Raw genomic sequence first — 25,532 nt, forward strand, 5'->3', positions numbered from 1 at the left:
GGGGGGGATCGTTAATCCCTTCTACCCGTATGTGTTAGCATCGGAGTGAAAGGACTCTGCTTTATGGGTTTCTGGCTACCTGGGGTTTCTGCGTTCCTGAGTGTGGGAGGTTTTGTGGTATCGCAATTTTGCTTGCACGGATGGGACCGTTCTGACACCGTCATTTCGTAGACGGAGATCTGTGTGACACAGTGCTCTCTGTACCTGAGCGTATGGTGTTACATGTGACACAGAGAGATTGCGTGTCTACAGATTCACGTGCAGTTGGGTGTGCCTGTTCCGTCCCGTCTCCGTAGATCACCTCATAACTCCTCTCCCGTGTAGGAACCTTTTTTTTTTTTTTTTAATTTATGTTTTTATTTTATTTTTGAGAGAGACAGAGCATGAGCGGGGGAGGGGCAGAGAGAGAGGGAGGCACAGAATCTGAAGCCGGCTCCGGGCTCCGAGCTGTCAGCACAGCGGGGCTCGAACTCACAGACTCAGATCATGACCTGAGCCGGAGTCTGTTGCTTAACCGACTGAGCCACCCAGGCGCCCCGGAATCTTTTTTTTTTTTTTTTTTAATTCAATTAACATTTTATTTTTAAGTAATCTCTACGCCCAACCTGGGGCTTGAACTCACAACCCTGAGATTAGGAGTCATGTGCTTTACCAACTGAGCCAGCCAGGCACCTCCCCCATGACGTAGAAATCTTTGCAAAGACAGAAGACACTTCTAAGCCTTGGCACCTGTTGGCCCCTCACCTTAAATGCCTTCTCACTTGGTTATCTCCTACTCATATTTCGCGTCTTGGTTCAGACTTCCCCTCCTCCAGGAAGTCTTCCCTGCCTACCCTGCAGGGTGAGGTCCTCCCAAGACCTGCTGAGAGAGCCCCTCCGGGAGCTTCCCTCCCAGCTCTGGGTACTCAGTCCCAGTCTGGGTATTTACAACGGAGTGGACATCAAAACTACTTGATCTGTGTTGGGCCCTGTGCCAAACACTTGATCTCAAACTCTCCTCTAATTGTATACAAATAGGCATGGTTATTGTCCCCGTTTTACAGAGGATGACACTGAGGTTCAGAGAGGATGGTCACTTGTCAAGGTCACACAGCAGGGAAGGGCTGAGCTGGATTCGAATCCTGGATCCAAACCCGTCACGGCAGGCTTCCCACACACACCCCTAAACATCTCAAAAATCGAACCCACAAGGTGAGCGATGAACACAGACAGTCGAGCAGGCCCTTAAGAGCGCAGAAATTAAGGTGGGACAAGTCGAAGTTCTGGCTCTGCCACTCTCGTTGTATGACCTTGGGCAAGTTTGATGACCTCTACGAATGTCAAAGTCCTCAGCGGTAAAATGGAGCTGATGTTAGCATCTACTTTCTAGGCTGATTGTTGGCTGTGATAGGAGGTTGTGGGGTCAGGTCAGGCCGCCAGGACAAAGAGGCTGGGGGAGTGGTCTAGCTTCTGTCTCCAGAAGGGGAGCCCCAGCAGAGCCTTAAAGGGATCTAGAGCCATAGTCCCACATGGGTAGCGGCTGAGTGCTTGGAAAGGATGGCCTGCGAGGGTGTACAGCTGGGGGGTGGGGGCAGGAGTGGGAGTGGCATCTGGGGAGGTTTCCTAGGTCATCAGAAATTTCGGCGTTTTCCTAAGGGCACTGAGGCACCTCGTAAGGCTGGGAAGCGGAGGATGAAGAAAGGAGACGGGTGTATGTAACCAAACTTCCGAGTCTTGCTCCCGACTTGGGCATCCGGGGCGCCTTCAGTTAACAGCTAGCAATACTGACCTCAAGGTTGAAACTTTATTCCGTTGGTTTGAGAAGCCACGCGTTTTTCGGGGGTGGGGGGGGGGTGGGGGTGGTAACTGCCCCGATTTGCTCAAGGTCACACGAGTAACTGGCAGTATGGCTAGCCTCGCGGCTCTGGTTCTGCGCTGGGCACGGTGCTGCCTGGCAGCCACACCCACCAACCCGAGGAGACGGCGGGGAAATCCCACCCTAAAACCCCCCCGAACTTCTGCCGCCTCGGGACACGGTAACTTTGGGGCGGGGGGCCACGCCAGACCTTCCTCCCGGCCCCCCCGCCCCGCGAGCCCCCTTCCTCCCCGCCCCCCCCCCCCCCCCCCAATGGCTCATTCTAAGAAGGGCGCTGTCTGGGGGCCCTCTGGTCACCTTGTCCTCCGCGCGCTCTACGGCGAAAGGGCCCTGCGCAGGCGCGCGGAGGGCGCCTTCGGGGCCCGCGCTTTACGACACTTGTGCAGCAGCGGCCGCGGCAAGTCGGCACTCCTTCGCGACGATTCGGCCGGGTGCCGCTGGCGGCCGTTGCCAGGGTGGGGGTCGCTTTGCGGCATGGCGATGGCGGAGGGCGAGCGGACTGAGTGTGCTGAGCCCCCCCGGGACGAGCCCCCGGCCGATGGCGCCCTGAAGCGGGCAGAGGAGCTCAAGACGCAGGCCAACGACTACTTCAAAGGTGCGCCCGCCCGGGAGGGGGCCGGGGTGGGGTGGAGAGCGGCCCAGGGCAAGGGGTGCCCGGCCCGCGCGGAACCATGGCAACGCGGAGCGGCAGCCTGGGCGCGGGGCAGGCACTACCAAGTGACCCGGCGTGGGGAGGCAGGATGGCGCGACCCGGGGGGCGACGGGGGGGGGGGCGGCTCTGACAGAAGGGGTGATAGCGAGAGGTGGCGTTCGGAGCGGGTGCTGCTAAATGGGGAGGCCGGAGAGGGCGCTACCAAGTGTGAGGCGGGAGGGGGACGGGAACGAGGGCACTTCCAAACGTGAGGTCCTTGAGAGGTGTTAGCTATGGTGAGCCCTATAGAGGGCGCCTTCAAGTAGTGACAGGGGGCTCGGGAGTGATGGTGCTACCAAGTGGGGAGGTCTAGGGTGGGTGGCACCAAGTGGGGCCTGGGGGACACTGTCCCAATTGAGTAGGGAATTGTAAGGGCGGAGGGGGGGCGGGGATCGATCATTAGGTGGCAAGGCGAGGAGGTGGGAGATTTGGGGTTGCACGAGGAAAAGGGATGCGTGGGAGGCTCTGGGAGTAAAGGTGGGGGAAATCCCAAGAATAGTATGACATGGGATCTTGGGAAAGAGTAAGATGTGGGGGCACTCATTCATTCATTCATTCAGCATGTTGACTGAGCACCTGCTATGCGCTAGGGACTCTGCTGGGCTCTGGGGTTATAGCGGTGAATGAGCCACATGTGGCCCTGCCCTTTTATAGCTTGTAATTTAGCAGGAGAATCAGACATTGAGTAAAAACACCAGAAACAATAAAATACTTAGAAGTTGTGATGAGGGCTTTGAACCCCCCCCCCCCCCCCCCCCCCACACAGGGTGTGAAGTGGAGATCGGGCTGGAGGCTACTGCGGTCAGGGAAGGCCTTAACTGAGGAGGAGGCATTTAAGTAGAGAAGAGTCACAAAGGAGTGTTCCAGGTGGGCGCAGAGACATGTGCAAAGGCCCTGCGGTAGGAAATGAAAGACTGGCGTGGCTGAAACTTTAGCGGATCAGCAGGGAGACTGATACAAGATGCGTTTAGGACAGGGGCCAGCCCGGGTAGGGTTTCATAAGTCACTGCAAGGCTAGTTTGGATTTTACTCAGGTGTCCAAGAGGAGACCCTGAGTAGACGGATGGTCCAGTCTGGAGCTCTGAGGAGAGGAATTCAGGCATGGTCAGCCAATGAGGGGAATAGAACACCCTCGGAATGGATGAGGTCTTGTAGGGAGAGAAGGGGCCGGAACCTTGAGGAATTCTAATGTGTAGAGAAGAGGAAGAAGCTCGAGAGAAGTGGTCCGTGAAATGGAAGGAAAGTCAGGAAAGATGAGAGAAGAGAGTGCTTCCAGAAGGAGGGCGGCTGTGGCCCGGGTCACATGCTGCCAAGGCGAGCACCGAGCAGTGCCCGCGGGATTTGGCTCCACGGATGTTGGTGCCAGCTAGCCTTGACGGGAGCAGTTTCTGGGGACCAGTGGGGGTGGGCGTCAGCCTGGAGGATACCGAAGAGCAAACTGGGAAGTAAGGAAGGGACAGCAAATGTTGACAAGTGAAGTGTTTCATCCTTAGGGATGAGAGGAGGGGAGGGATCCAGAGCCTTCGCAGCCTTCGGTGGGAGCACAGAGGGATTCAGAGTGGGAACGTGGGTCAGGCTGCAGCGCCGGAGAAGGAGGTAGGAAGGGCCCGTGAGAGATGAGGCTTGGAGGTGGAGCCTTGGCGGCTGGCTGGTGGGGGGTAGGGGGGTGCGGATGTCATCCTGGGGGCGGTGAAGAGGCCCGGTGAGATTCCCCCAGCTGCCTGGCTGACATTGGATTCGAGAGACGGAGACAGGTGAGAGGCGGTGGTGGTGCTGACCAGAGACCGAAAGCGACTCAAGAAATGCATCAGAGAGGAAAAGAGGGCGGCCGCCTGGAGAGAGGGAGGAGGGACCTCCCCCCAGGCAAGGAGAACGGGGTCGGGGTCGGGGAGGCCTATCCTGGCAAGGGGAGCGGAACCTGGCACCAGGGAAGTCAGTGGGGCTGGAGTGGAAGAGGCAGGAGGGGGGGCTGAGCTTTCTGCTGCGGCTTCTGGGGAGCCATGGATAGTGAGGAGGGGAGGGACCGGGTCAGGTTTGTGCTTTAGCGAGACCCCTGCGGAGGGGCGGACCGGAGGCTGGGAGACCTGGGAGGAGGCTGGGGCAGGAACCTGGGCCGGGCAGGATGGAGGCCAGACCAGGACAGGGCGGGGCCGTAGGGATGGTGGACGGATTTGAGAGATGTTCAGGAGGCTGGCCTGGCTTTGGGGGTTGAGGGGTCAGGAGAGGCGTCCAGGACAAGGCACAGCCTCTAGCCGGGGGACAGCGAAGAAGGTGGGGCCATCCCTGAAATGGGGCTCGGGAAGAGCGGCAAATAGGAGGGTGGGTGCTGAGGCAAGGTAGGACTTCTGGGAAGCCGAAAGTCACGGGGAGGGGCTCCTTGCCCTCCAGGCCCGGGGCCCTCGGAAGCCCGAGGGCTGGGCAGGCCGCCAGAGGTACTGGCACTGAGCTGGCTGAGAGGAGAAGGGCCCTCCTGGTCCAGGCCCCTCACTGTCTGGCAGGCGGTGGCAGGCACCGAGCCCCAGCCTCCGGGGCTGTGGGAATAACAATAAAAAGAATAATTACCGCTCTCCTTAATTGAGCCCCTGTGGTGGCCAGGTACAGGCTTCATCTTCCCAGGGGCGCTGGGAGGGAGGGAGGGAGGAGCGGCCCTGTTTGTTTCTTAGAGGAAGCTGAGGCTCAGAAGTGAAACCGCTTGCCCAAGGTCAGAGTGTGAGCCCGGATATCCCCCTTCCTCGCCACGTGCTTGGTGCCCCTGTTCAGAGTCCTTACCTGGAGCTTGCAGGCAGAGGAGGATAGCCCTTGATTGGGCTCAGGCCCCTTCCGGAAGCCCTGGGGGGCAGAGCCTGGTCCCCGATGTTGCCCAGCTCTCTTCCCCTCTCTCTGGGCCTCATCGCCCCCCTTCTGTAAAACGGGAGGGCTTGTATTTAACCCCCAAAGACGCCTCTGGGTCTCTGGTTTTGTCGACATGGTTAAGAGCTCAGGCTGCCTGGATTCAAATCTTGTTTCTTCCTGTTTCGTGCTGTGTGACCCCTGGGCAAATGGCTTAACCTCTCTGTGCCCTGGTGTCCTCCTCTAAAATCTGGAGGACTGGATGCGCTCGTAAAGCAGATAGAACAGGTTCAGGAACCGGTGTTGTTGGGCAGGTGCCTGAAGTGCAGCTCCTCCCGTTTCCTCTGCTTGGTTCTCCTCTTTGTTCACTCATTTTTTACTCACTCCTTTTGCAAGCATCTGCTGATCGCCTTCTCTGCTGTAGCCGCATTTCACGCGAGAGTTTATTTAGCCCTCAGAGCCACTAGACGAGGCAGGGCAGGGCCGATCGGGCTCTGAGACACCAGGCTCCCCACCCCAGGCCAAACGGGCCCCGTGAGTAACACCTCAGCCGTCAAGAGAGCTGGCCAGCTGGCCTCTGGAACACAGCCAGGAGGCTGAAGTAGTCCTCGAAGGCACTGGCATTCCAGGGAGGGTCCCTCAGACTTAGGCTGTCTGGTTCTGCCCTGGCTTGTTTCTGGGAAGTCCTGGGCTTGCCCTCCGGGTCTCCCAGTCCTGGAGAGACACACCCATCGCCTAACGGTGATGGGCAGGGCTGGGATAGGGGAGCCCAGGGGCTGGGGCGGCCCAGAGGAGTGCCTCACCCAGCCTGAGAGCGGAGGAGGGCTTCCTGAAAGAGGGGACATCTGAGCCATTTGACAGATTGCCAGATATTAGCCTGCAGGAGGGATCGTTCTATTGTCCTGGCCGTCTCCCCAAGACCTGACTTCTTTTCCTGGTGTCATTGTGTCTGTCTGTCTGTCTGTCTGTCTCTGTCTTCCTTCCTTCGCCCATTCATTCAAGAACTATTCATGGAGCCTGGAACCCTCTTCTTCCATCTTCTTCACCAGACTCACTGTCAACCTCTAGGTCTCTGCTCTGGCATCATCTTGGTCTGCCCCTGTGCTAAACACTCTGGGTCATCATTGTCTGGAGGGGTGTGTGTGTGTGTGTGTGTGTGTGTGTGTGTGTGTGTCCCCCATTGGACTGTGAGCCCTAGGAGGGCAGGGCAAAGGACTGCTGTGTCCTCAGACTGAGCAGGGGCTCAAAGAAGTAAGACAAATGGGTCCTGCCCTCACAGGGCTGAGGTTCAAATTGGGGATGTGGATTATAAGCAAAGAAAACAAAGGAAAGTCATGGTTCATCCAATGGCGCTGGAACCACACTGGAGAAGAGTGAGGTGGGAGTTAGGGTAGGAATTCCCATTTTAGGCCAAGTGTTAGGAGAAGGACTCTGAAACTCCAGTCCAGAGGGGGTACGTAAGTTGCCCAAGACACCCAGCAGGTAAGAGGCGGGGCCAGGATTGGGCCCGGGCCACCTGCCGCTGTCTGCGTGCTCCTTGTGCTAGGTTTCCTCTCAGGGGTCACCTGGTGTGAGAGTGAGGCTGGGCGCGTTTGGGTCTTGGCTTGGCTCGGAATTGCCACCTGCCACCTGCCTTGTGATCGCAAGCACGGGATCTCCCTCTCTGGGCCTCCGTACCCTCGTCTGGAAAATGGGGCTAATGCAGCCGTCCTCAGGGTTGTTGTGAGGGTTCAGTGAAGGGACTTGTGTAGCAAGAGCCCGCACGGCAGCTGGCACATCATGGTCCCCCAAACCAGGCAAGCCTCTGAGCCTTGCTCTCCTGCCTGTCAGATGGGCACGTGGGAAGGGTCCAAGCCTGGCTCTGCAGATACAGACTGGGTGTCTGACCTTGAGCAAGGCTTCTGTGGCTCATCTCTAAAGTGAACACCAGATGGTGCTTATGCCGTGGAGATGTGAGGATTCCACGGGTGACGGTGTAAAGCACAGGGCACAGCCATAGCTCGTTGCAAACAAAATCAGCCTTTCCCCCTTGGTCAGACACATCCTGTCACTCTACGCCTAGAACATCGATATCTACACCCTCCGTGGCTGTGGCCTTCGGGATCTGTCTTGCCAGCCTCCCTGCTCTCAGCCTCCTCCACCCCAGCCACACCAGCCTCTCAATGGTCCTCGGACACAAGGCGTGCGCTGGCAGCACACCCCCTCACTTCCCACCCCGGGGCCTTTGCACCTCCTGTTCCTTCTGTTGGGAATGCTTTTCCTCCTGTCCAGTTTGTTGCTTCCTTTGGGTCTCTGCCGGCGTGTCCCCTTCTCCTTGAGGCCTAAGTAGGTTCCTTCTCCTTTCCCACTTCCTGTTCTCCTACTAGGCCCCTTCTTTGGGCTTGTTTACTTGTGTGAGTGTGGGGGCTGGCCAAGCAAAGGGCTCAGGGCAGACTCACCTGTGCTGGATTCACAACATCTCGGCTCCGCCACTCATTAATCTGTCCTCTCCGGGCCGTGGGACCAGAGGAGGACCCTCTGGAAGTCCTCCCTGGAAGAAGTATTGCCCCGGTTGGCGCCTTAAGGGGTGACGGCTGGAGGTGGTGGGGGGGGGGTTGTGTGGAAGTGACTTTGAGTCCTGGGGACTCGAACCTGAGAAGACCAAGCCCGTGCCGGGGTGGGACGGTTGGAACAGGGAAGAGGGGGCGGGCCGGAACAGACGTTTCTTAGCTCAGCTCCGGACCTCGGTTTTCCCACCCGTGGGTGGGGGGGGCCGGGCCAGGACCCGGCTGGGCTGCGGGGCCGCTCCTGCCGGGTGGCGGTGGTCTTGCCTCAGGCCAGCTCCTCCGTCTCCTCAGCCAAGGACTACGAGAACGCCATCAAGTTCTACAGCCAGGCCATCGAGCTGAACCCCAGCAGCGCCATCTACTATGGGAACCGCAGCCTGGCCTACCTGCGCACCGAGTGCTACGGCTACGCGCTGGCCGACGCCACCCGGGCCGTCGAGATCGACAAGAAGTACATTAAGGGCTACTACCGCCGGGCCGCCAGCAACATGGCGCTGGGCAAGTTCCGGGCCGCCCTGCGTGACTACGAGACGGTGAGCCGGGCCTCGGGGTGCTGGGCAGGCGGCGGGAGGGTGTGAGGAGGCCGGGCCCGCGTTCACTCACCCCTCACTCGTCCAGCGGCTCGGCCTGGAGCACGCTTTGTGGCTTCCCATCCCGGCTCTGCTGTCACTTGCTTAGTGAAGTGACAAGTTACCTGGCTTCGCTGTGCCGTCTTTTTTTCTCAATTGTTTTTGGATGCTTGTTTATTTTTGAGAGAAAGAGAGAGAGAGACAGAGCACGACGAGCAGGGGAGGGGCGGAGAGAGAGGGAGACACAGACTCCGAGGCAGGCTCCAGGCTCCGAGCCGTCGGCACGGAGCCCGCCCGACACGGGGCTCGAACTCACGGACCGTGAGATCATGACCTGAGCCGAGGTTGGACGCTCAACCGGCTGAGCCCCCCCCGGGCGCCCCAAGTGCCTTCTTGTCCACGTCACGAAATGGGGAGAACACTGAGACCTGCCTCTAAGGGTTGCTCTGAAGAATAAATGAGTTTCTGCTTTTCGTGCCTTTAGACCAGTGCCTGGCATGTAGTCCGTGCTCTGTACCCACGAGCTGTTGCGGTTATTGGCACTGTTGGTGGATGAGAGCCACGCAGCCATATTCTGGTGGAGTTCCAGTCCGGAGGAGGGCAAAACGCAGACCTGTGTCCTGGCTGAGGCCAACAGAGCCCTCGCAGGCGGGGTACACGCGCGGAAGAAGGCGGAACGGGGCGATGAGCTGTAGAGGGCAGCGGGTGGGGCACGTGTTGTGATGAGGTGACAAGGGAGAGGACCCAGCGCACCGCGGGAAGTCACTAGTTCACCGGCTCGTCAGCCACTGCCATCGCTACGATTGCTCTGATGGTAACGGCAGGCGCTGTGACATCCGGGGGCCAGCGCTCACTCCAGGCGTGTCCCATGCCCTCCCTGGGGACTGGCAGCCCAGGGCGGGGCAGGGACGGTGATGAACCCCACTGTGCGGATGGGGAGGCTGAGGCCCAGAGAGTTCAGCTACCGGCCCGTCAGCATGCAGCTGGCCAGTGGCAGAGCTGGGATTCGAACCCAGGCCCCCGTGGCTCCCCGGCTTCAGAGAGTGAGCCCCCTGAAAGGAAGGAGTTTGCTTGTTCAGTTTATTGGGTCAGTGCTTGGCACCCTCAGGGGCTCAGTCGGAGCGTGCTGCGTTATTATTTCCCCCTCACCCCCATCCTATTTTATTTCGTTCACCATACGCGCTGAGCAGCCTCTGTTGGGTGGGGAGGGTGCCTGGGGGCTGAGAGCCACAGGCTGCAGTTAGAGGGAGCGGGGCTGGCCGCCAGCCTGGGGTGGAGGGTGGATTTTAGGCCAAGTGAAGTCTTGAGCCAAGACAGGGCCAGGGGACACCTGTATTGGGGTGGGGGCAGGGCCATGGAAGAGGTGGTGGCTTAAAAAAAATTTTTTTTAATGTTTATTTTGAGGGAGACAGAGTGCGAGCAGAGGGGGGGCAGAGAGAGAGGGAGACACAGAATCCGAAGCGGGCTCCAGGCTCTGAGGTGTCAGCACAGAGCCCGATGTGGGGCTCAAACCCATGAACTGTGAGATCATGACCTGAGCTGCAGTCGGATGCTTAACCGACTGAGCCACCCAGGCGCCCCAGAGGCGGTAGTTTAGAGACTGGGGTCAGAATGGAGAAGGGAGTGGGGTGCCCCCTGGCAGGATGGTGTAGGGAGCCCCAGAACAGAGTCCTTACGAGCTTCAGGTCCCAAGCCGTTCCCCAGCCCAGCCTCCCCTTGTTGTCCCCTGGTGTCCTCATCTGGAGAATTGTGGCAAGAGGAGTGGCCACCTCCGGAGTGGCCATGGGGCTCTGGCGAAGTGGTGTGAGTAGAGGTCATTGGGGCGCAGGGTCCGGTAATGAGTAACCCGGGAGGGCACTCAGGGTTGGATGGGGGCAGGGTTTCTCTGCAGGGCTCGCGGTGCGGGGAGAGGCCTGGAAGAGCCTGGCAGGGCGGAGGGCCGATGAGCCTGTGCCCAGGCCTGTGCCAGTGTCTCACCGTGCCCAGAGGTGTAGGGAAGTCTTCCCCGGGTGGGGGGGCAGGGAAGGACCCTTCTTGTGGCTCTGGCCCAGTCGGGGGCCTAACCCCGCCTACTCTGTGAGGCTGAAGATGGTCAGTTCTGGCCGTCTTGTGGAAATAACCACATCGGAACTTCTGCCCAGGCCTTTTATGCCATGGAAGGCAGGTGAGGGGGATCCACAGCCTCTTGGGGACCAAACTGAGGCGGGGGCCACGCTCAGCATTTAAATCGTCACAGCCTATTTCCCTGTGGTGGCTTCACCAGCAGCCGTGGGAGTCCCCGCACGAGCCTGTGATCCTTGTGGGCCCTCCATGTGCCTGTAGGCTGTCCGCCTCTCCACGCTGCCACATCTCATCGGGCTCTGTGGGCAACGGGCAGAAGGGCCGGCCCGGGGCAGTTCACCCTCCGGTCTCTACCTCCTCCCCTCCTCCCTTCCAGAGCTGTCTGGAGACATGCTTGCTGGAGCCTCAGGCCCGCTCTCAGATCCTGGCGTCCTCGGAGGCGGAGCCAAGATGTGACCTTGGTTGAATAACAAGCCCGAGGCTCTGCCTCTCTGTGGCCTGGCCCTTTCCTTTCTCAGCCTCAGTTTCCTCATCCGCACGCTCACCGTGGGCCCAGCTCTGTGTGAGCTCTTTACGTGTGTGAATTCAGTCCATTGTGCAGGCAGGAAACTGAGGTCTAGAGGGGGAAACCCCTCCTCCCGGATCTCCTGGCCGAATTGGGCCCTGAACCTAGAGTTCCTGCCTGTAGCTGTGAGTGAGCTGTGAAGTCAGTTTAATGGTTTGAGACCAGCACCTCTGTCTTTCATCAAATAGAATAGAGAAGAAAACAACGGTTCATTCGGAGGAAGTGGGTATACGTGTTTGTGAAAAGCTCGTTTTCACTTACGTAAACACAGGCGTGTGATATAAAATATGTATTCCTTACCATGAGTCATAGGCAAAAGCCTCAAGGTCACTAATGTAGGAGTTGGTACTGGCAGCGCGGTCGGGACACCCCAGCTGTAAGCCGTGTGGCCCGGAGTGCTTTGGCTGTCTGCCCTCGGTGTCCTCATCTGTAAAAGGGCCCACCTCAGGGCCTTCTCGGGACGATTCAGGGAGATTTGTACATTCGCAGCGGGACCTGCCCACACTACACACTTGATGGCATTTCTCATGGGGGTGTCGGGGCGGGGGGAGCCCGTGGCCCACAGGAAGGGCTGTTTGCAGGTACCAGGACCTTGTTAGGGGCCCCGGGTGGGGGAGGGGGGCCACGTGTGTCTCCCTCTGCTGGTGGGCCCTTCCAGGGCCCCTCAGTAGGAACAGTCTCCCCTTTCCACCCCCTCGTCTCAGGTTAGTCCTCTCAGAGGGACCCTTGCTCCCGGATTCCCTGTCCCATTTTTGGGTCCTCTTGTCGAAAGACTGCCCTTCCCCCTCACCCCACCATCTTCTTTCCTGTCTGTGGTTGGCGCTCAGATGGTCGTGTGGGCCCTGGCTGGATCTGGGGGACTCCCGCAGTCCCCACCCCGCTTCGTGGATTTTGGGGGTTTGGTTCACAATGCGGCTCGCCCTCGGGTTTCTTCTCACAGCATAGTCCAGCGCAGTCAGTCAGAAATGCGTCTTGCCTTGCAAGCCCGTGCAGGCGCCCGCACACCTAAGGTGTGGCTGTCCCCACGGTTGGGGGAGCAGTCAGCTAAGGGCTGGCACGGTGCTCGCCGTGGGCGGGGCGCGATTGGGACCTGCCTGCCCTCGTAACGGAGTCGTCACGCCGACCCTGTGCGTGGAGACTGTTTTCCCCGACCTACAGATGAGGAAACCGAGGCCCAGAGTGTAGTTCGCTCCCTGAGATCCCGCAGCCAGGAAGTGACGGTCTCGTACCAGAGTCAAGCACCTGGCCCCTGGAGGCACGCAGCGGGCAGAAGCGTCTCGGCCTGGCATCCTCCTGTGGCTCAGCCCCACTCCGGCGGGCTCTCTCTTCTTCTGTTTTATTATAAATAAAAGGGACACTGAGTAAGACCTCAGTTAACTCACTAGAGGGTGTCGCCCTGTAGGGTGAAAACCCTGGTGTCCTGCTTACGGCTGTCACTGTGCAGTGCCTGGCCTAGGAACCTGGCTCTCCTCCAGCTCTCCGTGTGCCTCAGATGGGCACGGCCCCTCCCTGGGGCACAGCTCGTCATCTATGCAGGGTAGGTCATCCAAATGACCCGCCACGCGTACTCACGTGGGTCCCCCGAGGTCAGGAACGCTCAGCCTGGGCCCGGCTCTCGCTGCTGGACGACAGTCCCTCACCCTCAGTTCCAAACTCGGGCCGTCCTGAAAAGGCCACCGTTGTAGTTAAGTTCGGGCAACTCATCTGGTGGCAAAATCTGACCTGAACTGACGAGAGGTCATTGATGGTCTTGGTGCCTCCACGTCGGGTGACTGGAGGCTTTGCTGCAGTGGTGGGAATATGTGCGACTACTCAGTGCCCCTCGGATCTGCTCGGGGCGTCACGTAACATAGCTGTTCCTGGTTACCCGACACGTGCGAACCTGTGTTACTGTGTCACTAGCTCGCGCACTATGGGTCTTGCCCGTGAACAAGCCCAGCTGAAGGTGGCACTTTTTAGAAACAGCTTTTTTTTTTGTTTTAAGCTGATTTATTTTTGAGAGAGAGAGGGAGAGAAACAGAGCGTGAGGTGGGGAGGGGCAGAGAGAGAGGGATCCGAAAGATCCCAGAATCCGAAGCAGGCTCCAGGCTCCAGGCTCCGAGCAGAACCCGACGCGGGGCTTGAACTCAAAGAACCGCGAGTTCGTGACCTGAGCCGAGGTCGATGCTCAACCAACTGAGCCACCCAGGCGCCCCTAGAAACAGCTTTTGGAGAGCGTCGTAGCTTCACGTGCAGTGGTAAGGAGGAGTAGAGATCCCGTTCTCCCGGTTTCCCCCGCAGCACCTCTGGCGTGACCACACAGACACCACAGTCAGGATATGGACCCCGACACGGTCCACATATCACTTTTTACAGAAGAGTCTAGTGTTGAGTTCTGAACCACCAGGCCCCTCCAGTTGGGAGCAAATGACCCCCCGCGGGAGCAGGGAGGCCCGGTAGGGCCACTTCCGCTTTCCCAGCCCCATAGTGAGTCCTATAGCAGCGGCCACCGGGCCTGGAATGAGCACTCTGGCCGACGGAGCCCTTTGCACGGGTGCTGGCACCCTGCCCTCGTCCTAGAGGCTGAGGCGGGGCTCAGGACGGGGACGGCCTGCCTTCAGCCCCTGGAGGCCTGGCCCTGTACGTCCCTGGAGGGCATGCGAGGTGCTGTGGGGACGAGTGGCCGTGGCCGAGTGACGGTGGGCAGGGAGGGAGCACCCACCGTGCTGGTGGAAGTCAGGATCCTAGGCAGGGAGAAGACGGAACTCTGGCTTCTTGGGCCTCAGATTCCCCATCCATCAAATGGGGCTTGTGGTAACACCCAGCAGAGCTGCTCTGCAGGTAAAGGGAGCAAGTTCGCCGTGCTCCGGCACATAGTAGGTGCTCAGGAAGTGAGCCGTGTGTTGTTACTGCTGCCGCTCCTCTTTTTCCGGCCTTGTTGGTATTTGTCCCCATCCTCCAGCCATCCTGCGAGTTCTGTGAGAACAGGGGACTGGCCAGGGGAAATGCTGAGTGCTTCATCATTTCCTTTCGGGGGGTGGGGGGGATTCATTCCCTCCTGGGACGCAGCCGCAGCCTCGCGGGGCCGCCTTCCAGTGGGGAGAGAGCCATCTCCAGCCGTGCTTAGGGCTGGGGCAGGTGAGCCAGGGGCTTGTGGGCGTCCAGAGGGGTGTCTGACCCAAGCTGGGGGGGGTGTGGGGTGCTCCTCGAGGAGGGGACAGCGGAGCTGACAGCTGGAGGAGAGGAACCAGGAAGGGGTTGGAGACGGACGTGAGGTGTTCTGGGCCAGGGGGCAGCCTGTGCCAGGTGACAGGGAGCTGGCACATTGGACACTTGTGAGTTTGGTCTGGCCGGGTGGTGCCGGGCAAACAGAAAGCAGGGGTGGGCAGGCCCTTGTGTGCCAGGCCAATAACTTAAGCCAGGCCTGGACTTAACCCCAGGGTGTGGACTCAAACCCTGTCCCCACTGGGAAGGACTCCAGGGGGTGCTGCCTCCCTCCCGGGCCTCGCGCCACACCCACCCCCAGGTGGAGCCGCCTGGCAAGATACCCGGGCGTGAGCCTGCCCAGCCAGGGAGGAAGCCGTCGCCTGCCACGGCCCGGCTTCCTGCCATCCACCGGGTCTGTGCACCCGTTCCCAGGGTGGATGAGCCACGGTGACCCGCAGGGGTTAGCAAGGGCCTTTGCACAGGCTTCTGGTTCACTCTGCCAGGCTTTCCCCGGGGGGTGGCGTCCCCACGCTTGAAGGCCTGCTTTGACACTTCTCTTCACGCCCCCAGCACAGGAGCCGCAGGGACCTAGCTCCTCGGGTGGCCAGCAGAATGGGCAGGCCCGGCGGGGTCCACTCAGAGCAATCATAGTTACAGATAACTAAACTGAGTCCTGGACGGGTGACGTCCTCGCCAAAGGTCACACGGTGACGAAGCGGCAGAGCTGGGATTCGGATCCAGCCCTGTCTGCTGCTGAACTTGGGAGGATCCGAGTTTGTAGAAAGCAGGATAGAAGGTGGAGGGAGGGGTGGGCACAGGCTCCTTTTATTGAGAACTTACTGTACCCCAGAGTCACGTGCCCGGGGCTTTATTGCGTATGATCCCATTTCGAGCACGGCGGCCCAGGAAAGGGGCCGTGACTAGCAGCCGGCGCCCGTGTGGACTTTACTCCTGATGGCGCGCTGCACCCACTTCGTGCGTGTCCGCTCCTGTGACCCTCACAGCCACCCTCTGACGGGGCCGCTGTCAGAAGTTCCCTCCCGTAGAGAGGGAGGGACTGGCCGCCCGGCGTTCCTCCGCCGAGGGTTGGCGGGGCCGCGATTGGAAGCAGGCGGCCTGGCTCTGTGGCCCGTGGTCTTGACCGCCCTTCGGAGGAGACGGAGGGGACGCCGCTAGGTGCTAGCCGCTGTGTGCCGAGCCCTGTCTTCATTACTTGTCCTTCCAGCCGCCCTGCCAGGTGGGGCGTGTCCCGTCCCCCCTTTCATAGGTGAGAGAAAACTGAGGCTCAGGGAGTCCAGGTTCCCCAGCAAGTCCTCGGTTCTTCTGCTGGGTCTGGGCTGTTCATTGCCACGGTAGACCCAGCCCCCGCTTTCCTCTTAATCCCCTCCCCACTCGGTATTGACTGGAACGTCAGTAAAGTGAGCCTCGGCCGGTGTGGCTCCCACGAGGAACCTAAAGCTGAACACGTGCTCCTCAGATGGGACACTTTTAACGACAGAGCTAAGACTTTTTTTTTTTTAATGTTTATTTATTTATTTTGAGAGAGAGAGAGAGATTGGGGGAGGGGCAGAGAGCGAGGGAGAGAATCCCAAGCAGGCTCCACATTGTCAGCACAGAGCCCGACGTGGGGCTCGAACCCATGAACTGTGAGATCATGACTTGAGCCGACACCAAGAGTCGGACGCTCAACCGACAGCCGCCCCAGCGCCCCAGAGCAAAGGGATTTTGAGAACTCCCGCTTGCACGGGTGAACACGTTTGCCCCGCGGGACAGCCCGGCGTGGGCAGCTCTCATCGCCCGGTGTGCGGATGCTCAAGACTGAGGTCTGGAGGTGAGAAAGTCCGGGGCTGCTCCGCCCGCGCGTGGAGGCCGGGTGGTCTGGCTTCCGTGTTCGTGGAGCCCGGGGCCGGGCAGCCGCGGCGTTCCCCCGTCCTGTCTGCTCCTCTGCGCCAGGCGGGCTGTGCCTGGGCGTTGATGCCTCTTTTCTCCCTCCCCCGCTCCTCCCCCGGCCCTCCCAGGTGGTGAAGGTGAAGCCCCACGACAAGGACGCCAAGATGAAGTACCAGGAGTGCAACAAGATTGTGAAGCAGAAAGCCTTCGAGCGGGCCATCGCCGGCGACGAGCACAAGCGCTCCGTTGTGGACTCGCTGGACATCGAGAGCATGAGTGAGTCAGGCCTGGGTGCCTAGAACATTCCCCGTTCTTGCAAGCCCTCTCGGGGCCCTGTGCGCGCTGGGGGATGCGGGCAGGGGCGGCCGCGGTCTGTGGCTCCTGCATTCCTGGGAGCTCCACGGTCCGGCGCTGGGGCTTGGGTTCCCGCGGTTCAGGCGAGGCGGACGAGCCCCTCGTCCCGCCATCGGGGCCTAGCTCCCTAGCGACATCTGTACCGCCCGCCCCGCCCTCACGGCCCCCCTCCTTCCCTCCCCCCCCCCCGCCCCCGTCGGATTTGTGTAGGTCCTCTAGGCGCTCAGACGATTCAGTCCTTCGTTCCACAGATAATTATCGAGCGCCTGCTATGTGCCAAGCGCTGTTCCAGGCACCGGGGGTACAGCTGTGAATAAAATACTCTCAGCCCTCGCGGAGCTGATGCCCTGGTGGGGAGAGAGGGGACTAGACGGTGTCGAGTGCTGTAAAACCACGCAGGCAGCAGGGAGGGGGGTGCTGGAAGAGGGGGCGCGCTGCACAGAGAGGCCAGGCACGGCCAGCCTGAACAGAAGCACCTGGCCGGGGAGAGGACCCTTCACCCTCCGTCGTCCTCTCACCCTGTCTGCCCTGTGCCTCCTCTCGGCCTCACTGAGTCTTGTCCCCCACCTCCCCCATTCACCCCAGCCATTGAGGATGAGTACAGCGGGCCCAAGCTTGAGGATGGCAAGGTGACGGTCACCTTCATGAAGGAGCTCATGCAGTGGTACAAGGACCAGAAGAAACTGCACCGGAAATGCGCCTACCAGGTAAGGCCCCGTCAGGTGCTGCACACACCCGTGACCCCAGGATAGCATCGCGGCGGCGCTGGCGGGGCCCAGACTCGGCCACGGAGGGCGGCTCGAGGGGGAGGGTGGTCACGGCAGCCGACGCTGCTGGGCACCGTGCGGACGCGGTCTTTATTCCCGATGCTGCGTTCCCACGGCCGGCATTGCCATTTAGTTCCTTTTATTAATAGTTTTTCTCTCCCTACCCCATATGTTCACGCGTGTTGTCTCTTCCACGAGATCCTGTGCACGTTTGTCACAGTTATTTTAAAGTCTCTGGTAATCCTACCATCTGGGTCATCTCTGGGTCTGCTTCTGTGGTCTGTTCCTCACGTGTCTCATCATTTTGTGTTGGATGCCAGACATCTTGTGCAAAAGAACAGTAGAGACTGGGCTAAATAAGGAGTTTCTACGGAAGATGGAGGCCCTTTCTTCCGTCGGGCCGCTGGCGCGAGGGGCTGTGTCCGTCTGATCTGCCGTCTCGGGCATTTTGCTGGACTTAGCCCACCGCGGGCTTGCGGTGTTTTCAGACTGGGATCGGGACTCTCCCTTTAGCCCTGGCAAAGTCCCAGGGATGTCTTGACGTTGTCACGTCTCCAGCTTCTGGAACTGTGGGAGAGCTCTCTGATTCTCAGCCTCGCGGCCAGATTTTTGGTGTGCCGGGGGAGTTCTGTGCTCTCCCGTTCCGCCCCCACTTTTGTGCTGCCTTGCACCCCGCCTTCCGCGACGGCCGTGTGAGCAAGCCGGCAGGTGAGGGGAGAGGCGTTCGGAGGCGGGGGCTTCTCCGGTCTGTCCGCTGTCACCAACGTACCGCTGGCTTCCCTCACTCTGGGCCTCGGCGCCCCTTGGCCTCTTGCCCTCCTGCCGTGCCGCGGGGATAAAAGCCCCAGGGAAGGTTGCTGTCTGCCGTTGACTCGTTTAGATTTGAGCGCACGCTCGGCTCTCAGATGGTTTTCGTAAGATTGGATTTTGTGGGTTCGGGGCCTGTTGCCATTAGCGCAAGAATGACCGTAGTCTACAACTTTCTCCATTCTGACCAGAAGTGGACGCCTTCTACTTTGTTTAACGTTTGGGGGTTTTCCCCCTACCTCTTACCTGTGAAAACTGTCAAACCTGCAGAAAAATCAAAAGAACAGTATAGTTAATATTCTTGCCCCCTTCACCCAAATGCACCAATTAACATTTTGACACGTTTCCTTTCTCTCTCTACGTATGCGTGGGTATGCACACACGCTTCTTTTTCTTTCCTTCTCTTTTCTCGGTTTTCTTTTCTTTTCATGAGCCAGAAGTAAGTTGCATCATAACCTGTATCTCCTAAAACCAGGATACTCTATGTGACCACAGTTCAGGTGTCTCACCTTAGAAACTTAGCGTTGATAAAATAATACCGACTAATGCAGACAGTCCACAGGCCATCCACAAAATCTGGAAACACCGACAAATCTATATGACAAGGTCAAGGTCATCTTTAATCTTCACGTAGCAAAAACTAGTATTATCTACATTTCCAGACAAATACTTTAACTCTTTAGCTTACCCAGGTTTCCCCAAATTAGCTGTTTTGTGGTTTTGGTTTTTTTGTGGGATTTTTTGTTTGTTGTTTTAAAGGTTTTTTTTTGTTTTTGTTTTTGTTTTTTTTTTTTTTTAAGTAATCTCTGTACCCAATATGGGGCTCGAACTAAACAACCCCAAGATCAAGAATCACATGCCCCGCTGACTGAGCCAGCCAAGCGCCCCCGTGTTGTTGGATTTTTCAAAATCCAGAATCCATTGACGGATCAAATACTGCATTTTTATCTCCTTTCATCTAGAACAGTCTCCTGCCCTTTTGGGGAGACTCTTCCATGACACATTTTAGACATGTCCAGGCCAGTTGCTTTATAAAACGTACCACATCTGGATTCATCTATGTTTCTTCGTGATGCTGATTATCTTAAGAGGAACCCAGAGTCTCTGTTTCCGTGTAAAATAACGCTGATGTTTAGGGGCGCCTGGGTGGCTCAGTTGGTCACACGTCTGACTTCAGCTCTGGTCGTGATCTCACAGTGCGTGAGTTCGAGCCCCAAGATGGTCTCCGTGCCAACAGTGTGGAGCCTGCTTGGGATTCTCTTTCTCTCCCTCCCTGTCTGCCCCTCCCTCACTTATGTCCTCACTCTCAAATAAGCCTTAAAAAAAAAAATAATCGTAATGTTTCAGTTTTTTTAATGTTTTGGGGCACCTGGGTGGCTCAGTCGGTTGAACGTCCAACTTCAGCTCAGGTCATGATCTCGCGGTCCGTGGGTTAGAGCCCCGCGTCGGGCTCTGTGCTGACAGTTCAGAGCCTGGAGCCTGCTTCCGATTCTGTGTCTCCCTCTCTCTCTGCCCCTTCCCCGCTCACACTCTGTGTCCCTCTCTTTCTCAAGAATAAGTAAACATTAAAACAAATGTTAAATTTTGTAATGTTTTTATTTATTCTTGAGAGAGAGAGAGAGAATAGGGGAGGGGCAGGGAAAGAGGGAGACACCGAATCCGAAGCAGGCTCTAGGCTCCGAGCTGTCAGCACAGAGCCTGACGCGGGGCTCAAACCCACGAACCGCGAGATCATGACCCGAGCCGAAGTCGGTCGCTTAACCGACTGAGCCACCCAGGCGCCCCAGTAATTCTAACGTTTAAATGCCGTGGCTCCTGCCAGCGCTCACTTGTCTGGCCTCCGCTGCCCGTTCCTTGCCTTGCCTCTCCCTCACCCTCCGCTCGGCAGTGTCTCTTGGTCAGCCCAGGCTCTCCGGGGCCCGGGGCGGACAGCAGGCCCTCCCCCAGGCCCCACTCACAGCCCACCCTGCCTTCCAGATTCTGGTACAGGTCAAAGAGGTCCTCTCCAAGCTGAGCACACTCGTGGAGACCACGCTTAAAGAGGTGCGTGCCGTGGGGCGGTGTGTGGACGGGCTGGGGGTGGGGGGCTCCCTGGCTGGGGCGGGGCTGTGGAGCTCAGAAACTCACAGGCCCACCTGGCTTGGTCTGCCTTCCCTCTCCCCCTACCCTGTGTCTCTCCCCTGGATGTCCCTCTCTTCTCCTGGTCTCTGTCCCACCCTTTTCATTTCTGTGTCCCCTGCCTGTGTCTGTTGCATGGTTCTTCTCGGTCCGCCATGACCTCTTGCCCCTCCCCTCACCCCTGCCCCCTCCCCACGTCTCTCTCTGGGCCCCTCCCTCTCCGGTGGCCTCTTTTCTTCCAGACAGAGAAGATTACGGTGTGCGGGGACACCCACGGCCAGTTCTATGACCTCCTCAATATATTTGAGCTCAACGGTTTACCCTCGGAGACCAACCCCTATGTATCCTTCCTCAGAAGAGCAGACCCTCCCTGTCCCTCCACCTGGATTTGGGGGAGGCACCGTGGCCAGAGAGCACAGTGGGAACCCGTGAAGGGAGAAGCCTGAACAGTCGCTCGGGCACGGGGATGTGGGTGGAGTGGCCGGCCAGCGTCAGAGTGGCCAGGGCAGGTCCCCCTGCGCTGTGTGCCCGGGGCAGGTGGCTCAGTCCCTCTGGGCCCCAGCCTCTCTTCGTCTTGAAACGGGGCTGCTACAAGATCAGACACGTAATGGCCCCAGGCACTGCCACTCCCCAGCCGCGTGACCATAGCAGTGACGTCACTTCTTGGTGCGTCAGATTCCTCATTTGCAAAATAGGGATAATGGGGTCTGACTCACTGGGTTGTTGAGACGGGTAAATGGGTTCGTATGTGTGAAGAGCTGCGTGGCCCACAGTCAGAGCTGTGTAAGTGATTGCTGATGTGATGACCGTTGCTTGATGAATGGCCACCAGGCCTGTGAATATCGGGTGGGACGGTCCATGTTCCGTTGCCCCTATGGCAGACTGACCACCTCATGTCACCCTCCACCGTCCACTTCCCTGAGCAACAGATGAGGCTGGGGGTGTCAGCACTATCCCGCTGAGGCTCCAAGAGGCTGGGCGACTGGGCCAGAGCCAACAGCGAGGAAGAAGACCACAGCCCAGATCCCCTAGCCCTGCTGACATCCCCACTCCTAGGGTGGCACCGGCAGGAGCCGCGGGACATGGGGAGGCTGGGGAAGGAGCAGTGCCCCCCACGCCTTGTTTTCCTTAGCAGAACAGATATTTAATGGCGACTTTGTGGACCGCGGCTCCTTCTCCGTAGAAGTGATCCTCACCCTTTTTGGCTTTAAGCTCCTGTACCCAGATCACTTTCACTTGCTTCGAGGTGAGCTTGTGTGGCAGGAAGGTTTGGGGTCAGTGTGGCCTGGTGCAAGATGAGCTCACCAGGGAACAAGGGCCACGGGGGGGGGGGGGGGGTTGCCGGGGGGCAGGGGCACATGTCCATTAAGAGGTGGAGAATTGGTCTGGGTTGAGGGCTCCATTGAGACGTGGGGAATGGGGCCGGGCTGGGGGCTCCATTGAGAGGTGGGGAATCGGGCTGGGTTGGGGGCTCCCCGGGGGCCTGAGCGTCAGCACTCGGCACGTGGGAGGTGCTCGGTGACTGTCTGCTGTGGGCTTCCCTGCAGGAGGTGATAAGAGCGAGCCCCAGCGGAAGAGTTGATGAAGCCAGACACGGGGGCCCCGGGCAGCTTCCTTGTCTGCCCCAAGCCCTGGGAGTCCCGGGAGGGCAGAACGAGGTTGTGTGCGGGAAGTTGGGAGGCACAGCAAGGGGCGGGCCCACGACAGGCATCTTGGAGGGGCCTGTGTTTTGTTCCAACCTGCCCCCTTCCAGCCTGGAAGGCACGCAGGTTCTCCAGAAAGGAGCCCAGGGCCCAGGGGGCAAGGGACATACCCATGGTCACTCCAGGCTGGGCCGGGCCTAGGCCTTGTGGCCACCTGCCCAGCGTGTGCCTCTCAGAGAAGGGACTAAGAGCAGTGTCAACACCTCACTGGGTTTCTGGTGTGTGTGTGTGTTGTTGGCCTCAGGCCCCTGGACCCGGGCCCGGGGGTGCCCGTGCAGGGGGTGCTGACCGCTGCGCTCTGCTCCTGGCCAGGCAACCATGAGACGGACAACATGAACCAGATCTATGGCTTCGAGGGCGAAGTGAAGGCCAAATACACAGCCCAGATGTACGAACTCTTCAGCGAGGTGTTCGAGTGGCTCCCGCTGGCCCAGTGTATCAACGGCAAAGTGCTGGTGAGGGCGGCAGGCGGGACCCCTCGGGCCCCTTCCCGCGCCCACGAGGGCCACCCTGAAGCGAGCTGGAGGGTTGGGGTGTGGCCGGTGCCTCCGCTCACGCAGCTGTCCCCGCACTACACCCCAGATCATGCACGGGGGCTTGTTCAGTGAAGATGGCGTCACCCTGGACGACATCAGGAAGATTGAGCGGAACCGGCAGCCCCCGGATTCAGGTGAGGGTGGTGGGCCGGGTGACAGCCCCTTCCCTCCCGGGGCCGCGGCACCTCCTGCGTGGGCTTCCTGCCCTTGGCGGGGATGGCAGGGCCGAGCCTCTGCGTCCTCGCCTGTGACTCGGGTTGGCGCACTTCCCCACGGGGCTGTGCCTGCAAGGGAGTGTTCTCGCGCACCGCGTGGGGCGCGCTCTGGTCACTTGTTTGTGGGTTCTGGAGAGTGACGTACCGGGGCTCCCGTGCTGGTGAGGACAGGTGGCCGAGTACTCGCACGCACGCACGCACGACTGTGGGAAGTGTTGCACAGGGCATGGGGAGGGTGGGGTGCTGGGGGTCCGGATGGCCTCTCTGGGAGCCACACCAAGGACCGACTGGGAAGGAGGCACCTGCCACGCAGAATTGCCCCGGGCAAGCACAGAGGGGCTCGAGGCAGGTGTGAGCTTCGCACACGGGAGGAACAGCTGGCAGGGCAGTGGTTTTGGGGTGAGCGGGGATGTACTTAAAGGGGGTTGATGAGGCCCTGCAGAGCCTCAGAGGCCTGGGGGAGGAGCTTGGGCTTTGTTCCTAGGGCAGCGGGAGCCCCAGAAGGCTTTGAGCAGCAGAGGGGTGTGATCCGAATAGCACCGTTAAAGGGTCCTCCCCCTGCGGGGCCGAAATACATTGGCTGGATCTGGCGGGGCGGTCACGGGGCTCAGGACCCCATTTCGCGTGCCCCTGCCCAGCCTCCACCCCAACTGCGCTGACGTCCCCTCTCCTTCCCCCGCCCAGGTCCCATGTGCGACCTGCTCTGGTCAGACCCACAGCCGCAGGTCAGTGTTCCCCAGGCTGGGCCGGCGGGTGCGGGCTGCGGGCAGAGGGGGTGGGGCGGGCGGCACCCTGAGCCCCCTGTCTCCCCAGAACGGACGCTCGGTCAGCAAGCGGGGCGTGAGCTGCCAGTTTGGCCCCGACGTCACCAAGGCCTTCCTGGAGGACAACCACCTGGACTACATCATCCGCAGCCACGAAGTCAAGGCCGAGGGCTACGAGGTGGCACATGGCGGCCGCTGCGTCACCGTCTTTTCCGCCCCCAACTACTGGTGGGTCCCGCCTCCGACCCATCGGGCCTCCCTTCCCCACCCGCTGTTGCTTGTGTTGCTGGTTTTTCCGTTAACTTTTTGCGGTAGAAAGTTGCAGAGACACACAAGAGCAGGTAAAACCGTACAAGGAACACCCACGTCCTCGTCACCCGGGTTCAGCAGTTGCCAGCCCGGGCCGGCCTCCGGCCACCCCCACCCTGGGCACCACCGCTTCCGTGCTCCGACCCCCCCTGGTGCCCCTGAACCTTTTCGTGCAACCGGAATTCCACTGTCACTCTGTCAAGTGTCAGATGGGATCACCTGAACGCAGAGTCCCGTTTCCTCGTGTCTCTCAAAAATGGCTCTTTTTGGTTTGATTTCTTCCGAGTAACAGGGGACACATTCTTGGTCTTTCGGTTCCCTGTCCCTCCTCCCCTGTCACTTGTAGGCTTTTGGTTGAAGAAACCAGGCCCCTTGTCCCCCAGCGTTGCCTGTGCTCTGGACCAGGCCGCCTACACCCTGCGGGTGCCAGCCAGCACGTTCCTCTATCCTCTGTTTCTTGGTGGTTAGAGCCAGGGTGTGCTTGGGTCAGAGTCCAGGCTTTGGCAAGCGTCCTGCCTCCGTGGGGGGACATGTGCCCCCCGCCTGTCCCCTGCTTCCCCTTCCGCCTCTGCTCCCCTCCTGCCTGAACCTCCTGGGCCCCCCTCCTTTCCCCTGGATTCCTGCCTTTCCCGGTTGTCGTCTCTCACTTCTGTGTCTGGGGCTATCTGTGTCCGTGCCTCTCTCTCTCTGCTCTCAACGTCTCTGACTCCGTTTCTGTCAGTGTCTCTGATGGGCTCTGTCCGTCTGTGTCTCCCTCTTCACTGGGACTTTCTGCCATCCAGCCTCCTTGGGTCGCTTCCCTCCAGGCCCCTCCCCAGCCCTTCCTTGTGTTTCCCCCCTGCTCCCCACCCCTGACCAGCTGCTCTGCCCCTGTCCCCACAGTGACCAGATGGGGAATAAAGCCTCCTATATCCACCTCCGGGGCTCTGACCTGCGGCCCCAGTTCCACCAGTTCACAGCAGTGGTGAGTCACCCCCTCTGTCCCCTGCTGTCCCTGGCCTGGGGAGCACAAGGCTGAGGCCCAGTCAAGGACAGAGCGCAGTGCTCAGCAGCTCTTGGGGGGCGGGCTGGTCTCTGCATCTGGTGTTCAGACAACCCCCCTGAAGCTGCCCTGTTTCTGTCTCCCTTGCCCTGTGTGCTCTCGTGTCCCAGCCTCATCCCGACGTCAAGCCCATGGCCTACGCCAGCACGCTGCTGCAGTTAGGGATGATGTGATGTGAGGCCCGCATCCCAGGGCCTGCTCCCCATCTGACCCCAGGCCCAGCCCAGGGCAACGTTGGACCCCCTTTTACTTTGTAAAGTTTGTATTTATTCCCCTTTAGGTTTGCAGAGGGGGTGGGGGGCCGGCCAGAGGGTCCGCTCCCTGGAGAAAGAGAAAGGAGGTGGAGAGGCCAGGGTTGGGGCACGTCCGGGCATTGCGGAGGGAGGCCGCGGCGGGTGGGGTGGGCGGGGCCCAGAGGCTTCCCCGCCTCCCTCGTTTGCATGGCCCCTCCCCCCTGAAGCAATAGGGCCCCGCCATAGGAAGACCCCCCCAGAAGGAGGGTCATCAGGGAGGCCTCGCCTGCGTCTCCCCCTCCTGGCGGCCCCGAGACGGGGCTAGGCTGGGGTTCACCCCCTTCCCCAGCTATTTTATGTCTGTAATTAAATATGTTAAAATAAAGTCATTATTGTAAGTCAGCTTGTCTCAGATGGTGGAGCTGCTGGGATTGGGATGACCACATCATCCGGGGGGGGGGGGGGCTCGAAGCTCCACCCCCCTCATCTCCC

General features: G+C 59.6%; 1 protein-coding gene across 1 annotated transcript; it reads left to right on the top strand.

The window, feature by feature from the left end:
* The first annotated feature begins 2,240 nt into the window (after positions 1-2,240).
* Positions 2,241-25,442, top strand: PPP5C (protein phosphatase 5 catalytic subunit). Its single transcript, XM_053905511.1, has 13 exons — positions 2,241-2,450; positions 8,213-8,454; positions 16,321-16,468; positions 17,132-17,253; positions 20,098-20,163; positions 20,481-20,579; positions 21,379-21,484; positions 22,254-22,396; positions 22,524-22,611; positions 23,377-23,417; positions 23,506-23,684; positions 24,648-24,729; positions 24,918-25,442. The coding sequence occupies exons 1-13, from the start codon at positions 2,330-2,332 to the stop codon at positions 24,978-24,980; spliced, it is 1,500 nt and encodes a 499-aa protein (XP_053761486.1). The 5' UTR covers positions 2,241-2,329; the 3' UTR covers positions 24,981-25,442.
* Positions 25,443-25,532: the final 90 nt, after the last annotated feature.

This window comes from Panthera pardus, unplaced genomic scaffold (assembly GCF_024362965.1).
Source record: "Panthera pardus isolate Hobbes unplaced genomic scaffold, ASM2436296v1 HiC_scaffold_18, whole genome shotgun sequence".
Classification (NCBI taxonomy): Eukaryota; Metazoa; Chordata; class Mammalia; order Carnivora; family Felidae; genus Panthera; species Panthera pardus.